This window comes from Moschus berezovskii, chromosome 7, assembly GCF_049115385.1.
Source record: "Moschus berezovskii isolate FMDL1 chromosome 7, NW_MosBer_1.0, whole genome shotgun sequence".
Classification (NCBI taxonomy): Eukaryota; Metazoa; Chordata; class Mammalia; order Artiodactyla; family Moschidae; genus Moschus; species Moschus berezovskii.
Window position 1 is genome coordinate 107,216,480 of NC_142466.1, and position 23,751 is coordinate 107,240,230.

A 23,751-nucleotide genomic window follows, 5' to 3' on the forward strand; every position below is an offset into this window, starting at 1 on the left:
TTTTAAGTACATTTTAAATAGAGAATTTTTCAGCAAAAAGTCACCATTGGTGCATTAAATGCTTTGTTTGCTCAGATAGCATAGGGTAGACATACTCTTAAGACTATCACTTTGTTTATGTTGCCCGTTGAAAGTACATGACTTTTGACCTGAATTCTTCAATTTTTGCCCTATTTCCCCAATATTTACATATATGAATACAATTCTTAGGTGATACCAAAGAAATTTACCAGTGTTTCAGTCAAAAAAGAGCCTGTGATTTAATAGGTATTAAAGCTAGTTCTAAAGGAGATCAGTCCTGGGTGTTCATTGGAAGGACTGATGCTAAAGCTGAAACTCCAATACTTTGGCCACCTCATGTGAAGAGTTGACTCATTGGAAAAGACTCTGATGCTGGGAGGGATGGGGGGCAGAAGGAGAAGGGGACGACAGAGAATGAGATGGCTGGATGGCATCACCGACTCGATGGACATGAGTTTGAGTGAACTCCGGGAGTTGGTGATGGACAGGGAGGCCTGGCGTGCTGTGATTCATGGGGTTGCAAAGAGTCAGACACGACTGAGTGACTGAACTGAACTGAACTGAAAGCTAGTTAAAGGATCTTGCTGGTCCAAGAAGCTCAACAGAATACGTTAATTATGATAACTGGATTAGAAACTATAATCTGAAAATGTGGAAATTTACTTTTACAAGCCAATCTATGGATAATTATGGGCAGAATAAGGCCAAGTGTTAAAAGCCTCAGTTTTCAGAGAACAGCCCAGAGAAGATATTTTCTTCCCAACTAGCTTAATTTCTGATTTATCACCTTTCATTTTATAACCCTCCTGTCTGCGCCCCTTGGAGACTCTAGAGCTGCGGTGTTACCTGAGCTTCACTTGACTTTCATAGGTGTGTGCTTCTCCAGTGGCCACTGCATTGGAGACAGATGGTGGAGGTCCACAGGACAGCGGCTCACAGACTGGGTAAGGCTGGCTCCACATCCCTTTCTCTGTACAAATCAGATCGGAACTGCCTCGGATGACATACCCAGGCTTGCAGGCGTAAGTTACCACATTTTCCTCCAATGAAGCCCTCTCAATGATGAACGTGTTTGCTATCGTTGGAGGAGAACCACACGAAGGGTGTTCACAGCGTGGGAAGTCGGAGCTCCACTGGCCATTGACTCCACAGGTGATCTCGGAGAGTCCCAGGAGTTGGAAGCCTTTGAAGCACCGAATCTGAGCTGCCTTTCCACAACCAAAATCTGTCCCATTAACAGCTCCACTCTGAATGGTTGGTTGGGAGCACTGGCAAGGCAAGCAGGAAGGTGGGCTGCCACTCCAGGAACTGTTAGAGAGACACTTTCTTGAAGGACTTCCATGGAGCTTATAACCGGGAAAGCACTGGTACTCTATCTGCCCCCCACGATAAAAGGAAAAGCCATTAGGGAAGCCACGGTCAAGATCTTCAGGAGGGCTGCAGTTGACTGGTTTACAGACAGGAACCTGGGCATCCCAGTTACCATCTGACTGACAGGTGAGTTTGGGAGCCCCGTGTAACGCATACCCATCCTGACAGTGGAACATCACTTCCTTCCCAAAGCCATAGTCCAGGCCATCCATCACCCCATTTGCCACCTGTGATGGGGGAGCACACTGGACGGGCACACAGATGGGAGTGTTTCCACTCCAACTTCCATCAGCAAGACAGACGCGACTGCTGGCCCCCTCCAGCAAGAAGCCTGGGTTGCAAGTGTACTGAACCTCTTTCTGGAATGTATATTCCTCTCCCTGTACCTGGCCATTGGCTGAGCTTGGGGGTGAACCACAGTCCATGGGAATACAAATTGGCTCGTCTCCATCCCAAGTTTTATCTTCCTGGCATGTTCTCCTGCTGGTGCCATTCAGCACATACCCAGAATTACACTGATAGTACAACACGCTCAGGTACGAGTAGTTACTTCCTTGGATGGAGCCATCCGTAACTGGATTTGGTTTGGGGCATGAGATGGCCTCACAGCGTGGGGAAGCACCGCTCCACTCTCTGTTCCTTAGACAAAGTCTGATGTCGGAGCCCACCAGAGTGTGCCCAGGTTTGCAGCTATACTGTACGGCACTGCCCGTGGTCGTCTCTGTAACATGCAGAAAGCCATTTTCAGGAGCAACGGGCAGGTCACATTCAACTGAAATGCATGATGGTGCACTGCCATTCCAAGTTCCATCTTCCTGGCAGATCAGCACAGCGTTCCCCAGGAGCTCGTATCCCGGATTACAGCTGTATGAAACCAGGGTGTTGTATCGAAATTTTGCCAAATGCATAGCAGGAGACCCCTTCGTGTTTCCCCAGATTTTAGCCACTGTTCCCAGATGATGAGGTGGGTAAGGAGTCACATGAGGAACTTCCATCATGTCATCTTCTTGGTTAAAATATCCCTGACCATCTCTGACCACAGTAGAGTCTCCAAAATCAATGTGAGGGGGGAGACCACAGTCGATGGGTACACATGTCGGGATGGAGCTTGACCATCCAGACTCTTCACAGGTCTGCATGGCGTGACCAGCTACCTGGAACCCAGGGAAGCAGCTGTAGATGATCATGGCACCGTAGCTGTAATCTGCACCTTCTACGAACCCATTTTCAATGGGTTGTGGGGGATCACAGTGGATGGCATTGCAAGATGGGATGTCCACATCCCAATCTCCTGTTTCTAAACAAGTCAAGGCTTTGGGACCTTCGAGCCTGAAGCCTCGGTCACAAGAGTATGTAATGGTTTGCCCATAGTGTAGCTCTGTGTAAGATAATTTGCCATTCAAAATCTCCTTGGGCTTTGGGCACTCAATGGGTTTACAGGATGGTTTTTTCCCAAGCCAGTGACCATTTTCTCCACAAAGAGTGGTGGTATTGCCCACCAACTCAAAGCCTGGCTTGCAGGTATACAGAGCTGTGCTCAGGTAGGCGAGACCTTGCACATCGATGATGCCGTTGAGGATTTCCTCAGGTTGTGGACATTCTACTGGCACGCATTCTGGAAGTGGAGAGCTCCACGTACCATCAGCTTGGCAGGAGGTGGTAGGATCTCCTCTTAAGAAAAACCCATCCACACAAGAATACTTGACAGTACTTCCAAAATGAAGAGCAGAAGAAGGAGCAGGCACACCGAAGGAAATGAGGGGAGGTGGGAGGCACAGAACCATCTTACAAACAGGAAAAGAATCATTCCACTGCTGGGATGGCAAGCATCTCAGGACAGAGCGGCCCTGGAGGACGTGCCCTTCCTTACAGGAAAATGTCACCACTCCCACCTCCATGGTCAACTCCTTCAATACGAGCTGGTTCTCCAAGAGGGGTGGCTCTGGGCACTTGGCAGGCACACACTTCTGATTTGGCTTCTTACTCCATTTGCCAGATTTCAGGCATGTCCAAGAATGGTCACCAATAAGCTCATAACCCTCATTACAGAAAAAGTGAACCTTGGCCCCGACTTCAAAATTTTCTCCTTTTGTGTAGCCATTCTGGAGCGGGGGAGGTTTCCCACAGTTGAGAGGGATGCATGACAGAGGGGAATCACTGTGCCAGTGGCGATTGGCCTGGCAGACAAACACAGGACTTCCAACTGACTTATAGCCTGGGTTACACTGGTACTTCACTTCACTCTCAAAGGTCCTGCCGGTTGTATGCTGGATAACAGGGAGAGACAATTAAACACAGTTTGTATAACAGACAATATAACTGACAAAATACAACGAATCATAGTGAAGAACTAAACTAAAATGCCTGTGTTAAAATAAATCAATTAAAACATAAGCAAATGAGGACTTACATGTTTCCAATAGGCCCACTCTATCGTTTCAATTTAAATAAATGAAAAGGATAGTAGAAGGTCAAATTAAGTCATCAGTCCCTACAGCAGAAATATTAGCCACAGTGGTAGGACCATAATAAGTAAAATATCAAGCCTCTAAATTGATTGATGAGTAGATGGAGCAATACCAAAAATTATAAACTGCTTGGTAAATTCAAAAAATCTCACAATGTTATAGTTTGTTGTTTTACTCACAGAAAAGAAAACATGCACAACACAAAGATACATCTGTGCTGTTAAAAATTTTTTAATGGGTATGGATCTATTGTCAGAGTTTTGCATTCATTTTTAATGCACTTTAAAAAAATTGCTGCCATAACATAAGGGTGGAAAATAAAAAGTAGCATTTTATCTTTTAAACAAAAAATATAATATTCATGATCTCAACAATCAGACATATAAGTATATAATATGATAATAGATCATTTCAGGCCATACTAAGATGAATGAGTTATGAAAACTTTAAAAACATTACAATGGTTCTTTCGTTAGTGATCACGGTAAAGTCTAGCTTCTGCGCTGCAGTAACCCTCCCAGTATTTGGACATAATTATTTACTTTGTTTACCTATTTATTTCTTGGGTACCCCACATACACGTAAACACCATGATGGACCTAATCACAGACCTATTCCGAATTATTAAATACTAGATCTCGATCACTTACCTGATACCTAGTTGGAGCTCCAGAAATATATGTTAAATGAATAAATGAAGAAAGCCTTCTTACATATACTAGACACTCTCATTTCAATGGAAAGTTAATACATCTGAACAAAGGTCTTAGACAAAGGCTTTCACTGTTTTAAAATATAAAAGAGAAATGGTGCTATACGCATGTGTGAATTTTTAAAAACTATTTAATTAGAATATAATCTGCTTAAAATGGCCTTTGATTTGGGAGAATAGATTCTTATTTCTGATTTCTTGATAGATTTAATGAGCAGACACATATTAATGAGAAAGGAGGACATTTGTGGATACGATATAATGCTTTGTCCTGATAAAATTACCTTTAGGTGCCCTAAAAGAAAATCGCAAAAGCTGTCTACTGCCCTACCTTGTGTCTAAAAATTAGAGATGATAACAGATTTCTCTAGGTTCCTTTTCGACCTTGATTTCTATAAAAATAAATAATACATCCATCTTGCAACAACTTTTATAAAGCAAAATAATATTTTCTTAAAACGGTTTTATTATAACTTCATGGTTAGCACTAAGATACTGCTAAAAAGTATTTCAAGTGTCTATATCCTAGCAGAAGGTAGAAAGCTCTAGATTAAAAGGATTTATAACCTCTGTCAAATTCTCTCCAATATTTACTGCCTATAGATTTAGTCTCTTTTTCAATTATATGCCCCTGCTTCTTTTTCAAGCATTTTAAAAAAATTGGAGTAGAATTGCTTTACAGTGTTGTGCTAGTTTCTGCTCTACAGCAAAGTCAATCAGTAACATGTATAAGTATATCCCCTCTTCCTTGGACTTCCTTCCACCCCTGCTTCTGAGTAAGCCACACAGTGGGCTGGCCCTGTCAGTGATGAAAGCCAGGGACACTTGTGAATCAGTCTCTTACCTCCAGAAAGCCATTCTCAACCTTCGGTGGTTCACTGCAAGATACAGGGTGACATGTGGGTATGGGGCTGCTCCACTGTCCTGTGGCTTCGCAGGCACTCTTCTTCTCCCCTTTGATGTAGAAGCCCCTGTTGCAGCTATAAGCCACCACGGCTCCAAAACTGTAGTTTGATCCAATTGCATAGCCATTCATGATGCTGGGCGGCTCCCCACAGCGCACAGGGATGCACTGGATGGACATGGGGGAAGGGCTCCACTGCCCACCTCGCAGACACTCAATCTTTGCTGAGGTATTCAGCACGAAACCCTCCATGCATTTGAAGCTCACAACTGAGCCTGCTGCAAATTTTGCTTTGCTCACAGATTCCAAGATGCTGTAGGAAACAGCAGGGGGTTTTTCACAGAAATGAGCTATACAACGGGGCATGGCCTGACCTTCCGGGGGAACCCACTTGCCCTGGGCATTGCAAAGGAGCTGGGAGTTGTCTGCCAGGCTGTAGCCGTCTGAGCAATAGTAGAACGCAATGTCCCCAAATAGCCGATGGGCAGTCTCTGGGGAGGCGTGTTCCACGCTGGGCGGCTCGTCACAGGAGACGGCCAGACACTGTTGGTCACTTCTGCTCCACTTGCCATTGGCCAGGCACTCAACAGTATCAGGACCGGCAAGGGTGTAGCTATTAAGTCGGGGAGAAAGAAACAGTAACCAAGTATATTATTTGAGAAAAGGTGTTTGCATCTTCTTATTTTTTATCTTTGGTCTTTCCAACAATGACTTTACTTTTATTCTTTATCCTTTAAAACAATATTTACTGTTTGAATTTGAGTTTATTGACCAAATCATCTTCATTTAAGATACACATCTTGGTAATAATACTAGGGCTTGTTCAGAAAGGAAGTGGATTTTTGCTATTTAAGAAACTCTAAAAATTGTTATACATTTTCTTACAAATAAAAATGAGGAATAAGTTATGGTTCTGTTTGATTCAACTTAGTTGGAACTTCATCTGTCTCCAGATAGTTTCAGTTGCTTGACTTGATCATTAGTCCTAAAAGCTCTGATGAACCATAGGCAGCCTCTATGTAACTCTTAGTTATTCTCTTACTTATAATCAATAAAGTTTAAAGGAGAAATTATAATTTCAGTCTCCAACGTTTCCTAAGGCCTTAACCACACTGTTAGCATTAAAAGTTGTGTCTGAATATGGCTATTTGACCAGCACAAATACATTTGCTTAATAACTCTCAGTCTTTTTTACGCACAAGGCTTTTCACCATATATGATGGTAGACTGATGACTTACAAAAATCTTAAATTATTCTCAAGTACTATCTCAATGAAGTAGAACACAATATTAGGATATGCAGTATTAGAATTATTACACTCTGACTTTCGTTTTCACTTTCTTACTGAAGAGAAAGAGGATGGGGAGATTGAAAGGAATGCCTAACATCTGATTGGTCCGTCGTTCTGATACTATTGAAGGGTAAGGGGGCTGAAATAATTTGGTAGCAATTGAACTCTGCTAAGAAACTGCAATACTTTGGCCACCTCATGTGATGAGTTGACTCACTAGAAAGGACTCTGATGCTGGGAAGGGTTGGGGGCGGGAGGAGAAGGGGACGACCAAGAATTAGATGGCTGGATGGCATCAACGACTCTGTGGACATGAATTTGAGTGAACTCCGGGAGTTGGTGATGGACAGGGAGGCCTGGCGTGCTGTGATTCATGGGGTCACGGAGAGTCGGACACGACTGAGCGACTGAACTGAACTGAACTGAAGACATATTAATTTCTTCATTTTACAGTGATGGTTCAGAAGGCTACATAATCTGCTGAGAATCACACAGATGCAACCAGAAGAGTTAGGATCTGATTTTGGTTTACTGAATTCTAACACTTTTGTCTTCTCTCTCTTCTTCTCTCCTTAAAATGAGGTCAGTTACATCACAGACGGTGGGGATCCTGTGGAAACTGTATGTCAGTGTTATTAGTACAAATTATTTGACTGACTCTTCAGCAGATTCTTAAATCATCAGTTAGTTAACATCTCCAATTTCACGTATGATAGAGAGGGTGGAATTTCTTTATCTTTGTTGGTAAGATTTATGAAATCTATAGAAAACAGAGATCAGATAAGAAATGATTGAGCAACACCAGAGATGTTTGTAACCTCCCTACCTATAATAATCATATATTATGCTGTGGGGAGAAATGGTCTCAAAGCAAATACTCATAGCTGTACTCAATAACTAAGGAGTCTCCAGTTGGGGTCTGCTGGAGCTCAGTGTTGTGGATTAGCTCAGTTCTTTGTATAAGAATCTGAACTTAATAAACTGTTAGACGGCTTCCATCTTAAAGGGTCCGGAAAGATATACAAAGATAGTATATTAAAACTTTAATTTTATTATTAAAAATCCACTGTCCAAGGTCTGAGTTCCTAGCTTCGGCTATTACTGTGTAGAACGTGCTCCATTTGTAGACATTCTTGATGTTTTCTATTTTTATGGCACAAATTTACGTCCTTGGAACACTCTGAACCATGCATCATCATTTTCACAAGGTCCTTTAATGCTGCTACTATATTTGATTGGCTGAAGTTTACAGACATCACCTGAGACATCCCTGATTTATGAGGATCCACTGCGCCATCTATAAACTGCCTCCTTTATGTCATGAGACTAGCTGATCTGAGGCAGAAGCCTCTGCCTCCAGAACCTTCCTTATTCCTCAAAGCCTCTTAAGGACACAGAAACAGTGCTTTGTAATCTGGCAGCATTTTGTTAGGCCTCTGACCTCTGATCTGCTGGAAAATCTCCACTAATTACTCTTTCCTAATGGGAAAATCACAGCAAAAAAGCAATTCTGCAATGTAGTGGGAGATTATCACTAAATACTTGTATTTTGAACAAATGAATTTAAAGAATGCATTTTTGATACTATCCTTACTTTCCTAGAATGGACACCATCCCTTTGTCTTGACTTTTCTTTATCACTCTCAATCAACACTGAGTCCTTCATCGGACAATGAGGCGATGCTATGTGCTAGAATCCCTTGTGCACAAGGTGTGCCTATCCTTGTTTACACATCTGTGTCCCAGATGAAATAGCTTTTGAGAGGAGTCATGAAAAAAGCAGCAAAGGATGAAAAGTAACAGGGGCAAAGGAATGGGAGTGTGGTACAGCTGGGGCCTTCTGCGAACTTACAAATAGGAATGGCTTATGAACATCTGGAAAAGGAAGCAGCGGTCACTAGGATCTCATGTGTTTTTGACAGGTTCTGAAGGCTAATGAGTGAAAGTGTGGCAGGCACAAATGAACTGGAAACTGTTTTTGACACTTGCTCTGACAAAGCATCTCATAAGATTTTAGCTGACAAAATGTTTCTAGAAAAGAAAGATATTTAAGTGGTTTATTAACTGGATGACCCAGAGTACTGGTTAACAGAAGTAAGCTAGCTGGGCATTTCCTATCTTGTGAAGGCCACAAAACTGTTCTTAGCCCATTGGTTTGTAAACAACACATAACTGTAGGGTGAAGGATGAGGGTTTTAATAGTCCAGTTCAGTGTTTCTAATTTTACAAGGTAATATTTAACAAAGATAAAATGGAGGTCCTATATATAGATAACAAAGAAAAATTGCACAGAGGGAAACCTGGCTTAGTGGCAGCCAGTGTTAAAGACTTTAGGTTCATCAAACGAATTGAGTGAGTCAATGGTGACATCCTTAAAAGGGTTACTGTATCTCCAGAGACTCATTTATTCAGAAAGAGAAGAAGAGAGATGAAATAAACAGTTATGTTTTAAGTACCGTGCTGCTGCTGCTGCTGCTAAGTCACTTCAGTCGTGTCCGACTCTGTGTGACCCCATAGACAGAAGCCCACCAGGCTCCCCCATCCCTGGGATTCTCCAGGCAAGAACACTGGAGTGGGTTGCCATTTCCTTCTCCAATGTGTGAAAGTGAAAAGTGAAAGTGAAGTCGCTCAGTCGTGTCCGACCCTTAGCGACCCCATGGACTGCAGCCTACCAGGCTCCTCCATCCATGGGATTTTCTAGGCAAGAGTACTGGAGTGGCTTGCCATTGCCTTCTCCGAAGTACCGTGCACCAGTCCCTAAATTTAGTGTTTCTTTGTTGTAGTTATGTTCTAATTTGCATGTGTCAGTGTGCATTCAGCTCTGGGTGTCACAGTTCAAAAATGGCTACAGGCCTATTGGAATAGGCTCGGAGGACTCTGAGAGTGAACAGACTTGCAATCACTTCCATTTATGAGAAAGAGAAAGGCAGACTTGAGGTTGAGCTGGCTGAAATGTCTGTCTTCCTAGACCTTCACTTCCAGTGCTGCGAGCTTGACATCTTAACCAGAGTGTAGCATTTTTTTGTTTTTAAGTCCTGGGAATGTATGAAGGGCTGGGATCCCTTTTTGAAACCTCTCAGTTAGCTCCAGTGATTCGTTTGTAGGAGAACCTTGGGACCAAGCCATCAAAACTTGAATGGCTGGCATTTCAGAGAAGCAGAGAAATTTATACTGAATAACTTCAAAAGGTGGAAATAAAGCCAGTGCTTTAGACGAGATAAAACATTCAATGAGGATGAGGACAGGAGCTTATTAAAAATAACTGTCTTCTAAGATACATCAGTTAGTCTTTTAAGATGCTAAAGAAGCGTATGTTCTCTGAATGACAAAAAGAGGAATTAATCTGTAGTTACTGCCTAGATAGAACTATAACCAGTCTTGGATCAAACTGCCACATCATTCCATTATGGTAGAAATCTAAATGAGTGCTCAGCTTTCTGGAGGATATAGTTAACCTGCTTATGTGAAAGAATCATTTAAAAATGATGACGTTTTATACTGATGGTAAGATACAGCCTATACATGTTGGCTACCAAAACAGGAAAAATTGGAATTGGTAAAAATCTAAAACGTTGAAATATTTAATTTTATTCTGTGTGACATTTTGTAGTCTCATTCAAAAAACAATGGGGACACCCTTGAAGTCTGTTATTTAAAACCAGGCCATATATATTTTAAAACAAGGAAAAATTTCTGTAATTCCAAAGAAAACTGTCCACTGATATTATAGTGATGCCATAGAAGGAACATTTTAGGATGAACCAGCTGTAATGAATCATCACACTTCTGGAATGATTAAAAAAATTCCTTGAAAATGGGCAGAGTAACCTCCAGATGCAATTTTCAGTGGTTTGATTCATGGCATGAACACTTACTAATTGATCTGGGCAGCTTTATGAGAAGACTTTATGAGTGGGTTTGTGAGTGGGTTATTAGCCCTTATCTTAAGAAGTCTTAAAAGAGCAGCATACTAGATATTTAAAGAGCTGCAATTTAATAAGATCAGCAGAAAGTATAAATCTGCATCAGTAAGTAATTCTGTTAACAATTGAAAAACATTATAAAAATGTTATTGTAGTATATACAGTAATTGAATTTTAAAAGTCTTTATTTGAGAAGACTCAAAAGGGAAACATTCTATCAGGAGGCTAGGCTGTCAATAATCCTTCTTTCCTATTGAATTTCTTACCAAGAGAGAATACATAAGGATGAAAAGGAAAATGGGAAATCAATGATAAATAAAATCCTCCAGTGTAATGTTTTGATAAAAGATGGATTTGGAAGGCCATTTTCAGGGCAGGAGACAGAAATGAGACATTCCTTTTCTGCCATTCATCTTACTACTCTAGGCTCCTAAAGTCTCTGCTCTTCCATCCTTATCTTGAGAGGATATTGTCCCTTCTTAATACAAGGAAAGGCTCATGCAAAGCACAACACCGACATAAGACGACAAAAACACTGAGACCAAAGCAAGAAGTTGTGTATGTGCACCCAATAAGCAGGAGTGGGTAGCTCACACACTGTGCAGGGCAGTGGCCTGTGTTAGGCAGCCCAAGGGAGAAGAGGGGAAAACAGGTTCTTATCAGGCCAACAGCACTTCAGGAAACAGGAGGAGATGACAGCACACAAAAGCCATGACATGAGCACAGTGATTCTGTCCTGGAATAGAACAGACACAGTGCATGTTCCATGCACTTTCCCTCGTGAGGGAAGAGATGAAAAAGAGGTGAAGTGATAAGGACACGCAATGGTTTCTTGTTCTGGCTATAATATAGTCTGAAAACCGCCTCTATGTAATACTTGATGAAATACAACAAAAATTATTTAAAATGCATAGCTAAGCTGACACCAATGTGCCAGAAATGAAGAGGAAATTAAACACAGAAAAGTCCGTGAATGAATGCTATGGTTGCCCTTGGGTTGGACAGGAAGGGAAGTAGAGGCACTATATATAAACTTGGGGTTGAAGTAGAGAGTAATAGCTGAGTCTCTGGCATGATTCTATGTCCTGGAAGGACATTCAGTGAAAGGATATTCACTAGAAAATTTGCACCTTGAGGCCCAGTGATATGACAAGTGAGATCCCTGCACTTGCTGGGAATCTGGTTAGAAAAACAAAGCTCCAGCTAAGGTAGCAGAACCCAGGGCTGCATCTCATGTGGATTTGAGGATAGGATTTATACCAATCGGGCTTCCCTGATGGTTCCATTGGTAAAGAATGGGGCTGCAAAGCAGGAGACCCAAGTTTGATTCCTGGGTTGGGAAGATCTGCAGGAGAAGGGATTGGCTACCTACTCCAGTATTCTTGGGCTTCCCTGGTGGTTCAGCTGGTAAAGAATCCACCTGCAATGCAGGAGACCTGGGTTTGATCCCTGGGTTGGGAAGATCCCCTGGAGAAGGGAAAGGCTACCACTCCAGCATTCTGGCCTAGAAAATTCCATGGACTATATAGTTCCTGGGGTCACAAAGAGTCGGACACGACTGAGCGACATTGTACCAATCATTTTGTATGGAAAGCCTTCAAACCGATAAATAAATGTAAAGCTGGATTTTGGTTGGTGACAGTCCTGGGGTACGTAGTAGAAAAAACAGTCCATATACTCAGACCATTAAAGAACTGTCATAGATAAAACAAACCCCAATACTATAAGGATATAATATAAAACTATAAAATGCATATTTTTCATCATGAATGGGTCAACAGACAAACAGCAAAATGAGGGCACCAATAAATTGAGATAATAGAAAAAGTGGTCTAGAATTTAAAAAATAATATGAAATAAATACGTTCAAACAATTAAAGACAAAAGCCTCAAAATTCTATTTAAAAAGAAGAGACTATGTAAAAAGACACTTGAAAAATAAAGAGTAATTTTAAAAATAAAAGTATAGAAAATAAAAGTTTAAAATAATGGGCACAGTTCAAAAGCAGATTATAGACAACAGAAAGAAAAACTAGTGAACTGGAAGATATAAATTAGGAAATTGCCCAAATGCAACCCAAGTGCTTAAAGACATGGAAAATGTGACAGATAAATGAGCGAGGAAAACGGAAACAGAAGCTCTAGTACACATCTAACAAAACTAATATATACCTAGAAACAGAAAAGTGAACGTGAAGAACAGTGGAGTAAAAAAGAGTTTATTCTAAAACTCGTGAAAGATACAAATCCTCAGATGTAAGAAGTACAGTATGCCCTGAACAAGATGAATGACAATCAATGCAGCTTTAGTCATAACACAGAACCACCAAAACAACAAAGACAGACAAAAAAAAATCAAAGGGAAAACACACTGTGTATAAAGGAACAATTCAACCATTTTCTCAGCCTCAGCACTACCGACATTTTGGACCAGACAAATCTTTTTTGTGGGGGTCTCTCTTAGGCATTGTAGTATGTTTTCGCAGCATCCCCAGAGTATATCTGCTCACTGCTAATAGCATCTTCCCCTCAATTGGGACATCAGAAACACCTCCAGACCTTGTCTAATGCTCCTGAAGGGCAATACTGCCCCTGATTCAGTTCAGTTCAGTTCAGTTCAGTTCAGTCGCTCAGTCGTGTCCGACTCTCCGCGACCCCATGAATCACAGCACGCCAGGCCTCCCTGTCCATCACCAACTCCCGGAGTACACTCAAACTCATGTCCACAGAGTCGGTGATGCATTAAGGACCACTAAATTAGATTGATGGAATCTTAAACAGAAACACTTCCCAAGAAGTCATGGGACAATGGAATAACATCTTAAAAAATGTTTATGGAAGTAAACTATTAATGTAGACTTGTATACACAGCTGGGGGCTTCCCAGGTGGCATAAGTGGTAAAGAATATGCCTGCCAATGCAGGAGATATAAGAGATGCAGGTTCGATCCCTGGGTAGGGAAGATCCCCTGGAAAAGGAAATGGCCACCCATTCCAGTGTTCTTGCCTGGAGACTCCCAAGGAAAGAGGAGCCTGGTGAGCCACAGTCCGTAGGTCACAAAGGGCTGGACATGATTGAAGCAATTTAGCATGCATGCATGTATACCCAGCTAAATTATAATTCAAGAGCAAGGGTAAAATACTATTAATTTTCAGACAAAGATTGAAGTACATGCCAAAAGAAGAATATAAAGGATGTAATTCAGGAAGTAGAAGCATTAAACCCAAAAGGAAGGAGGGGGATGGAAAAAGCAATTTCCATGACCCAATAATTCCAACTCTTAGTATGTAGGCCAGAGGTATACTTCCTTTTATGGACCAGGAGACCTGTACAAGGATGTTTACATGAGCACCGTTGTGTCAGCAAATAAAGTAGAAACCAATTAACCCTCTACCAGTAGGGAAATGGGTAATTTAGAGATTGTGCATTCTTACAAGGAAATTAAAATGAATTCTGTTGATTTACATGTATCAACAGTTATACATTAGGCTCAGCCCCTAAGTCGTGTCTCTTTTCAACCCCATGGACTATGCAGCATGCCAGCCTTGCCCGTCTCTTACTATCTTCCAGTTCAGTTCAGTTCAGTTCAGTCGCTCAGTCATTTCCGACTCTTTGCGACCCCACGGATCACAGCATGCCAGGCCTCCCTGTCCATCACCAACTCCCGGAGTTCACTCAAACTCATGTCCATCGAGTCGGTGATGCCATCCAGCCATCTCATTCTCTGTCGTCCCCTTCTCCTCCCGCCCCCAATCCTTCCTAGCATCAGAGTCTTTTCCAGTGAGTCAACTCGTCACATGAGGTGGCCAAAGTATTGGAGTTTCAGCTTTAGCATCAGTCCTTCCAATGAACACCCAGGATTGATCTCCTTTAGTGCCTAAATTCATGTCCATTGAGTAGGTGATACTATCTAACCACCTCATTCTCTACCACCCCCTTCTCTAATAGCTGTCAATCTTTCCCAGCATTGGGGATTTTTCCAATGTGTCAATAGAGATAAATAGAAAAAATATGTTAAATGAAAATCAAGCTTCAAAATGATACTCAGAATATGAAGCGACATATACAAAAATTAAAACACATAAATCAACAGAATATTTATGAGGACCTACATATATAATACAGAAAAGATATACATTGACTTTGGAAAGAGCAGGTGGTGAGAATGGCTTCCAGTTACATATATAATATTGTATTTCTTTTTATAAAAAGAAATATGCAATAACTATGGCAAAAATTTAACATGCTATTTTATCTCAGCAGTGGATATACAGGTAATTTTAATACAGATTATTTAATTTGGCTCTGTGCTCTTTTGTATATTTAAATATTTCATTAGACATTTGCCCAGAAAAAAGGAATAAGACAGAAGCTCTCCAGTCTGGCCACCCTCATGACACTTGAAAGATGAATAAATGTATGTAAAGTGGCAAAACTGCTCTTCCTCGCACCAAGTTTTACTTTCAAAAACATGAAGCTATCTCTTAATAGCTAATAATATTTTTTCTTTTAGAAAAAAAAATGAGTGGTAGTGATTTGTGACTGTATGTACTTTCTACTAATTTGGTTAAAAGAGTTTCCCTTATATTATTAAAATGTCATCTCTCTACATAACAATGATGATGATAGGTGTATGTGTGCTCAGCTGTGCCCGACTCTTGCAACCCCTGGTGGACTGTAGCCCACCAGGCTCCTCTGGCCATGGGATTCTCCAGGCAAGAACACTGGAATGGGTTGCCATTTCCTTCTCCAGGGGATTTTCCCAATTCAGGGTGTAAACCTGCATCTCCTGCATTGCAGGTAGATTCTTTACCACTGAGCTTCTGGGATGCCCAAAAATGATACAGAAAATACTGATAAAGCCATAGCACTTCTTGCATATATGAATCACTTTAATAAAAATGGCCTCATGCCCTTTAACAGCTATATCATTTAGGTGGACAGACTTGGTTTCCAACTTTCCAATGAGAAGACAGCGCCCACAGAGTGTATATTTGCTTAGAGCTGAAGGAGTCTGTATGACAATATGGCCCCAATACCTTCTGTTTTAACTATAAAATGGGAATAATATTTCTTCGGCCAAAACCCCCACTTTGTGGAAGGGAACACCTGAGATAATTCACAGGAAAGTCCTCTGAAGACTACAAAACCCTCTACGAAGGCTGGAATTTATCATCATTTTCAATGTTATCTTTAGTTCGTCTTTTAATAAATCCTTTTTTTCCATAATATATAGATTTAACATTAGGCGGACACAGAACTCTTCTTATGATACAAATGAATGATTTATACAGAAAAAAAGAAAATATGGGAATTTTTATAAGAGATGAACTTTATATGTGAAGACAAAGTTCTAGCAGGAGATATAGTAAAATATTACCAGCATTTATCTTTGGGCAATTTAAAAAATATATTTTTATTTTCTAGTTTTATACAGTGGTAATAGGTTACTTTTGTAATCAGAAAAAAAACCCAAAGTAGTCAATATCTAGTTATTATTTGAAACATTCATACTTGAAAAGATTTCACAAACATTTAAATGACTAATCTTATATAGTACTATGCAGTTCATTAGGAAGCAGTTTTTAAAAGAGTCAATCCACAGGAGAGAGATGAGACCATCAAAAGTTAACTTCTACAAATTAACACAACATTGTAAATCAACTATACTTTAATAAAATAAGTTTTGAAAAGCTAATTCCTACACTGACATTTTAATATTCAAGATTTCTTTTTTCACTTGTTAAGTGATGTTAAAATGTTAAGATCTGGGATTTCCGTCAACTATTTGAGTATTTGATGCCCAAGAGCTTTTTACAAGAAAATGTTGTCGCCACCTTCTGGCGGCCTGTATCAGTGGGATGGTCTTTTTATCTAAGTGAAATGAACTTCAACATTCATGTTCTAGAAACTGTGTCCTCTCTTCGAACATCATAATAATGGCAGAGTTTGTTGAGATATTGTCTTCTGGCTAGTCCATGCCTCATATAATTTTATCCCTCACAATGGCAGTAAGGAGTACGAACCTTTAATGAACTTGTAGAACAGAGAGGTTATGCCATTTCCCCAAGGCTACACAGATGCTTTTGAACTGTGGTGTTGGAGAAGACTCTTGAGAGTCCCTTATACTGCAAGGAGATCCAACCAGTCCATTCTAAAGGAGATCAATCCTGGATGTTCATTGGAGGGACTGATGCTAAAGCTGAAACTGCAATACTTTGGCCACCTCATGCGACGAGTTGACTCACTGGAAAAGACTCTGATGCTGGGAAAGGTTGAGGGCGGGAGGAGAAGGGGACGACGGAGAATGAGATGGCTGGATGGCATCACCGACTCTGTGGACATGAGTTTGAGTGTACTCTGGGAGTTGGTGATGGACAGGGAGGCCTGGCGTGCTGTGATTCATGGGGTCGCGGAGAGTCGGACACGACTGAGCGACTGAACTGAACTGAACTGAACTGAACACAGTAAGCAAACGACAGAACTGAGACACACATCCAGAAAATGGCAGCCCCTCGGCTGTCACTCGTTACAACTGTGTGAAAAGCAACTGTGGTAAATCTGGAACGTGAACGCTACGGACTATCGCTGCTAAAACATCTATTGAGAAAGCACGGGGAGAAAATGAGCAATCAAATGCCAGATGATCTGGGATTTAATCATCCTTCAATTCTTTCCTGCTTGCCTGAGACCTTGGGCAGATCACTGTCCCAGAGGGAACCTTTCCTTTCTCTGGGTCCTACATGGTTTTTGTGAGGATAAAATGAGACAAGGAGTAGGAAAGCACTTTGTAAACTGCTTCCTATTTGCTTACATCTCTAATGAAATGCGACCAGTAAAAATGCAAAAATCTGAACTTTATTATCTTTTTTTTTTTTTTCATGCAGACGCGGCATCTTAGTGCTGTGACCTAAAGTCTTACCTTTGGTTTTGCAGAGAACAAGACACAAATGCTTATTTAAATATGCTTTTTGCATCTATAATTAAAGTATCAAGATATTTTCCACTGCACTGCCCAATGTCCATTCTTTAAGGCCCAATTTGATAAATTACTTTAATTCCGGGAAAACACTATTTGATGGCTGGATGGCATCACCGACTCTGTGGACGTGAGTTTGAGTGAACTCCGGGAGTTGGTGATGGACAGGGAGGCCTAGCGTGCTGTGATTCATGGGGTCGCGGAGAGTCGGACACGACTGAGCGACTGAACTGAACTGAACTGAACTGATGCTCCCTTTCTTACAAGAAAAGAATATCAAGCTCTCTCTGGCTTTGGCTGCCAGGAAATTTAAGTTAGTGTTCAATGGAGCCTATCTGCAGTTGGGACCACCCTCTCTCAATAATCCTTTCCTTCCTTGGGTTTACTCACCCTTCTCTGCAAGCGTAAGTGACAGTGTTCCCGAAGGTGAAGTTACTCCCGGAGGTGACAGCATCTTTGATGGCCGGCGGCTCCCCACAAGAGACGAGATGGCAGGTAGGTGGCGCTCTATCCCAGCTGCCTGAGGCCGAGCATTCAATGACTGAAGGACCCTGCAAACTAAAGGAAAGAAAGCTGCCACTTCTTTCCCTGGCTATTGACTTACTGCTCTAGAGATCAACTAGGAAGGACTTAGGAGAGAACAGGGGCCACTTGGGAATTTTAACACATGAACTTTATTTCTGTTTTATTGATTTATATAAAAACAAAAATCTGAGTTTGGCTACAGATTCATTTAAAACTATGAGAAGGCTAAAACAACATAGCAACAACTGGGGTATATAATAAAATGGCTTAATGTGCTCATTGGTGATGTTGTCAAGTGCTTCAAACCCTGTGATGAGCAGATTACTTGGATGAGAAGCGGTGTTAGGCTGGTTAGGGTCCAGTGATAAGGGAGATAGACACCCAGGAAGTCAGAGTAATTGAAATCAAAGGGCACCATCCTTGCCATGAGCCTGGGCATCTGAACAGTGTTGTTCATCACTCTGACCTCTGTTCTGCCTTCGAATTTAAAAACCTAGGAGCTCTTCAGCATGGTTTACAACCACCCTCACTTGCCAACCAGATTTTGATTGTACAACTCACTCCATTTTCCGTTCACTTGATCTGTTAGCCAAGTTTTTGATCACAGCCTGAGTCTTTCACTTCTTTTTGAAAACACACACACACACATACAACATCAATCAAATTAACCTCTTAACAGTATTAAAGACTCAGGCCCTTATCTTGACATGATTTAACAATATTCTATGCAATGTTTTGTTTACCAAAAAAAAGAAATCATCATCAAAGCATTTTATTAGGCGTTATACTATGCTTCATAAACATTTTTTGCTTTCATGTTTAGTGTCTAAATGTTTATAGTATTGAATTGGAGCTCTCAAAGTTAGATGGACTATTTCCCTGAGCATTTACTATAGACTGAGCTTTAAGAAGCAAACATGTTTAAGAATCTTTTACACTTAGAAACTTGCATTTAAGGCCAGCCAATCACAAGGAAGTGAAACCCATTGAGTAAATAATGAGTAACAGGGTACCACAGGAAGCTTGTCTGCTATCTAGGACTGTACCTGTATCCATTCTCACACGAATACGATGCAGTAGAAAGATAGGTAAGCCCACTCAAAATATAGTTCCCATGATTTACATCTTCGGGGCTAGAACACTTGACCAGTTCACACACAGGAGGAGAATGACTCCAAGAACCACTAGCAAGACACGATGATTCTTTCTCACCCTCCAGACTATATCCTTTATTACACCTAAAGAAGATAAAAGAAAATGACAGAATAGAACTCAGTTTGCATAATTTCATCTGTGCCAAAACCTCCAAAAAGACTGATTTTATACATATTGCTAGTATATTTTTTTCCTACTGAAATAATGCTTTGAAAATTTTTTTTCAATATTGAATACTATGCATCTTGCCCACAGGGACCCTGCTGGGTAATAAACAGAAGGATGGATTTTAAGCATTTGACTTGCCTCCAGTTTGTGTCATGGGTTAGCATCTGCCAACAGAAAGTTCACTCTTTAAAATTAAACTGAAGTATAGTTGATTTACAATGTTGTGTCAATTTCTGCTGCACAGCACAGTCATTCGGTTATACGTATGTACACATTCAGTTATACATATATTCACGTGGTTCAGATGGTAAAGAGTCTGCCTGCAGTGCAGAAAACCTGCATTCAATCCTGGGTCGGGAAGATCCCCTGGAGAAGGAAATGGCAATCCACTCCAGTATCCTTGCCCGGAAAACCCCACGGACACAGGAGCCTGGCAGGCTACAGTCTATGGGGTCGCAGAGTCAGACACAACTGAAGTGACTTCACTTTCACTTTCATGCATTCTTCTCCATGATAGTTTATCACAGGATATTGAACATAGTTCCCTATGCTATACAGGAAGAACTTGCTTATCCATTCTACAGATAATAGTTTGCATTTGGCTAATCTCAAATTCTCAATCCTTCCCTCTTCTCCTCCCCTCCCCCGTGAATAACCATATACCTGTTCTCAATGTCTGAGTCTGTTCCTGGCAAACAGAAAATCCCTGGTTTGATAATGGTCTTATCTAAAATAAGTCCTTAAGATGTTATGAAAGAAGGCCCTACAAGCTAATGAATATTTTTGGTTATAAACTGGAGCTTTGGATCCAAGCCCAAATATAGAATTCAATTAATTCCACGTTAATCTGAAAACATCCTCGGGGATTGCTGTCTTTTTTTTTTTTTTTTTTACCAGTATTCTTTCACTGCCAGCATGTTATCAACAACATCTACAATGCAGTGTTAATCTCAGACACTCACCTATATATTACTTTATTGCCATAGGTAAATGCAGATCCATCAATGCCACCATTTTCTGGGACAGCTGGTGTACCACAGGAAATAGCTTAAAGGAGGGAAACCAACAGGCATTACTTTTCTTAGCCAGTATGTATAAAAATCTCGTTAAGGGCAGCTCCAGGATTTTGGCCACGTTTAAATATGAGCCTAGGGACTTCCCTGGTGGTCTGGTGGTTCAGATTCTGCCTTCCAATGCTGGGGGTGTGGGTTTGATCCCTGGTCGGGGAGCTAAGATGTACATGCCTTGTGGCCAAAAAACCAGAACATGAACAATAGAAACAAAACTGGAACCAATTCAATAAAGACTTTAAAAATGGTCCACATCAAAAAAACCTTTACAAAAATAAATATCAGTCCAATACTGGGCTTTAAATATAAAAAACATTGGGACCACACTTGGCATTTCTCCACCCTGACTTTCCAACACTGCTGTACACCAGAAACATGGGGAAATTTACTCAACATACCTTCACAATATGGTATCAGATGACTCCATTCTCCAGACTCCAAACATGTGATCCTGGCCACCCCCACCAGCTGGTATCCTTCTTCACATGAAAATGTGACCTCGGCACCCACGGTATAAGTCTCCCCAGAAGAGTGGCCATTTTCTGGATTTCCTGGAGTCTTGCATTTTATAGGTTCTTGAAAGAGAGAAAACAGTTTTTGTGGGTCAACAGGGCCTTTCACATAACCACATGAGGTCTCACAGCAAAAGAATTCCACTGCAGTTAAGGTACCAATTAAATCTTGAAGGGGGGAGAAAAAACTTCTGAAGGGAAAGGCATGAATTCCAATGACACACCAGATGATTTAATAGGCATTTGAAAAACAGTATTTTGAAACAGCAATGAATAAGAAAAAGAAACAAAATGTCTCTGTCCCCAAAGGAAGCTGTTTAGGGAGGAATTAGTGGTGGTGCCAGGGCACGGCTCAGAAGGGCTTCGGCCCCTCCTCCTCCCAACCTCATTTGTTGTTCAGCCGCTCAGTCATGTCCAACTCTGTGCGACCCCACGGACTGCAGCATCCAGGCCTCCCTGTCCATCACCATCTCCCAGAGCTTGCTCAAACTCATGTCCATTGAGTCAGTGATGCCATCCAACCATCTCGTCCTCTGCTGTCCCCTTCTCCTCCTGCCCTCAATCTTTCCCAGCATCAGGGTCTTTTCCAATGAGAAGACCACTTCTAAAGTGCAACTGACTTTCTCTCAAGATGATATAGAGGCAGCCACAGAGCACACTGAGGGGAAGTTCCCTGCCTCCCTTTTCAAACAGCTCCCAGATCATAAGTCTGCTGTGTGCAAATCCGGGGTCAGTCACCCCTTCTAGGAAGGGGAGTTATAGAAAGGGAGACTTAGGGCTGGAGCTGAACAATGGGACCAAATGAATACTGAAATTCTCAGAAAAGGGAGATATACTGATTCAATCTTTCTGAAGATCTTTTGGACTTTACATGGAACTCTCGCAAAAAGTAAACGCAATTATAAGACTGATTTTGAGAATTACTCATGAAGTTCTAATTTTTCTACTGGCTGCTTTCTCATAATTAGTATAGAGAGACATTGATGGGTTGAGTATTATCGACCTTACCACAAAATACAGGTAAAGCAATCTGGTAAGACAGAATGTCTATTTTTTCCCAATGATATAATTCTGTGTGGCTGAGGCAGAGGAAAGGTTCTGAAAGTGAAGAGGTGATGAAGTAACCTCTTTGCTCTGACTGAAGGCAGTAGAGGCCACTGCTTATATTTCTAGAGCCACTCTATTATTCTTCTATTATGGAGACATTTCTTCAACATTCAGGTGATAAAGCTGGCTCTCAGTTTTGTTTTTCAGAAACTGGGATCTATGGCCATACCACCCTGACTGCGCCCGATCTCGTCTGATCTCAGAAGCTAAGCAGGATCAGGCCTGGTTAGTACTTGGATGCGAGAATTTGTGAAGTTAGGAAAAGCAAAGCGGTAGTTTAAAGCACCTCCAACTGTTGCTTGTGTATCTTTAAACACTTTTTACTGAAGTATAATTTGATTTACAATGTTGTGTTAGCTTCAGATGTACAGCAAAATGATTCACTTATACATATATAAATATATCTATTCTTTTTCACATTCTTTTTCATTACACATAATTATAGGATAAGTTCCCTGTGTCCTTTGATTATCTATTTTACATATAGCATTTATAGTGTATATATGCTAATCCCAAACTCCTAATTTATCCCTCCCTCCACTTTCCCCTTTGATAACCATAAGTTTGTTTTCTATGTCTGTGAGTCTGCTTCTGTTTTGTAAATAAGTTAATGTGTATCATTTTTTTAGATTTCACATGTAAGCGATATCATGTCTTTCTCTGTTTAAAGTATCTTTTGAAAGATGATTTTTCTTCTCCTTATCCCTTTTGAAGTTGAAAATACTGTCTATTTTAATATGACATACATTTAAACTATATACTTGAATTAAACAATTGAAATAGACTTCCCAAGTACACATAGCCCAGTTACCTGCACAGTTTTTACCATCTCCTGTGTAGGGTGGGATACATGAGCAGACGTAGGATCCATTTGTATTCAGGCAGGAGGCGTGCTCACTACAGTCTGATCCAACTGCACATTCATCAACATCTAAAATAGAGATGGTTTACAGGCCATAATGCTGATGGATTTGTCTTATGGAGCAAACATTTGTTTTTACTTTTAAATCATTATGTATCACTTAATGCATCACACTATATATATTTTTCCTGAAGTTCAGATGTAATAGTCATAATCACATTGCAGATCTACCATAAAAGCTATTTCCACAGTTTATAGGTGGATAAGTAGAAGAAAGAAAGAAAAAGATATTCTTATATTGGGTCTGGTAAAAATTTGAAACGTGTTTGGCATGTCCATGGACAGCTGCTGTGTCACTATGGCTTGCCCAGAGCTGACTAGGACGAGATGAAATTAACAAAGGCATGCCACAAGACCCTCAGGAATTTGGGACAATTATCTCCCACAGAGTCAGAACAAAGGCACGCAGTAATTGCCAAGATTCATCTCACCAAGACACGACGGTGAAATGCCATTCCAGCTCCCGTTATCCGTACAGAACATCCTCGAATCGCCCAACAAATAGTAGCCACTGTTACACTGGTAGGTCACTGTGCTGCCAGCATGGAAGTCCTCGGCCGAATAGAAGCCATTCTCCAAAGGGGGTGGCACCCCACAGCTAATGCCTGGAATGTGACAACTA

General features: G+C 41.0%; 1 protein-coding gene across 1 annotated transcript in view; it reads right to left on the reverse strand.

Moving 5' to 3' along the window:
- SVEP1 (sushi, von Willebrand factor type A, EGF and pentraxin domain containing 1) overlaps positions 1–23,751 on the reverse strand; it is a 204,172-nt gene that overhangs the window by 30,112 nt on the left and 150,309 nt on the right. The window contains exons 31-38 of the mRNA XM_055427567.2: positions 23,561–23,734; positions 23,019–23,138; positions 20,987–21,163; positions 20,481–20,565; positions 19,242–19,433; positions 18,061–18,228; positions 5,417–6,089; positions 868–3,659 (exon numbers count right to left, since the gene is read on the reverse strand). Coding sequence (XP_055283542.2) covers positions 868–3,659; positions 5,417–6,089; positions 18,061–18,228; positions 19,242–19,433; positions 20,481–20,565; positions 20,987–21,163; positions 23,019–23,138; positions 23,561–23,734 — 4,381 coding nt within the window. The remainder of the gene's footprint in view (positions 1–867; positions 3,660–5,416; positions 6,090–18,060; positions 18,229–19,241; positions 19,434–20,480; positions 20,566–20,986; positions 21,164–23,018; positions 23,139–23,560; positions 23,735–23,751) is intronic.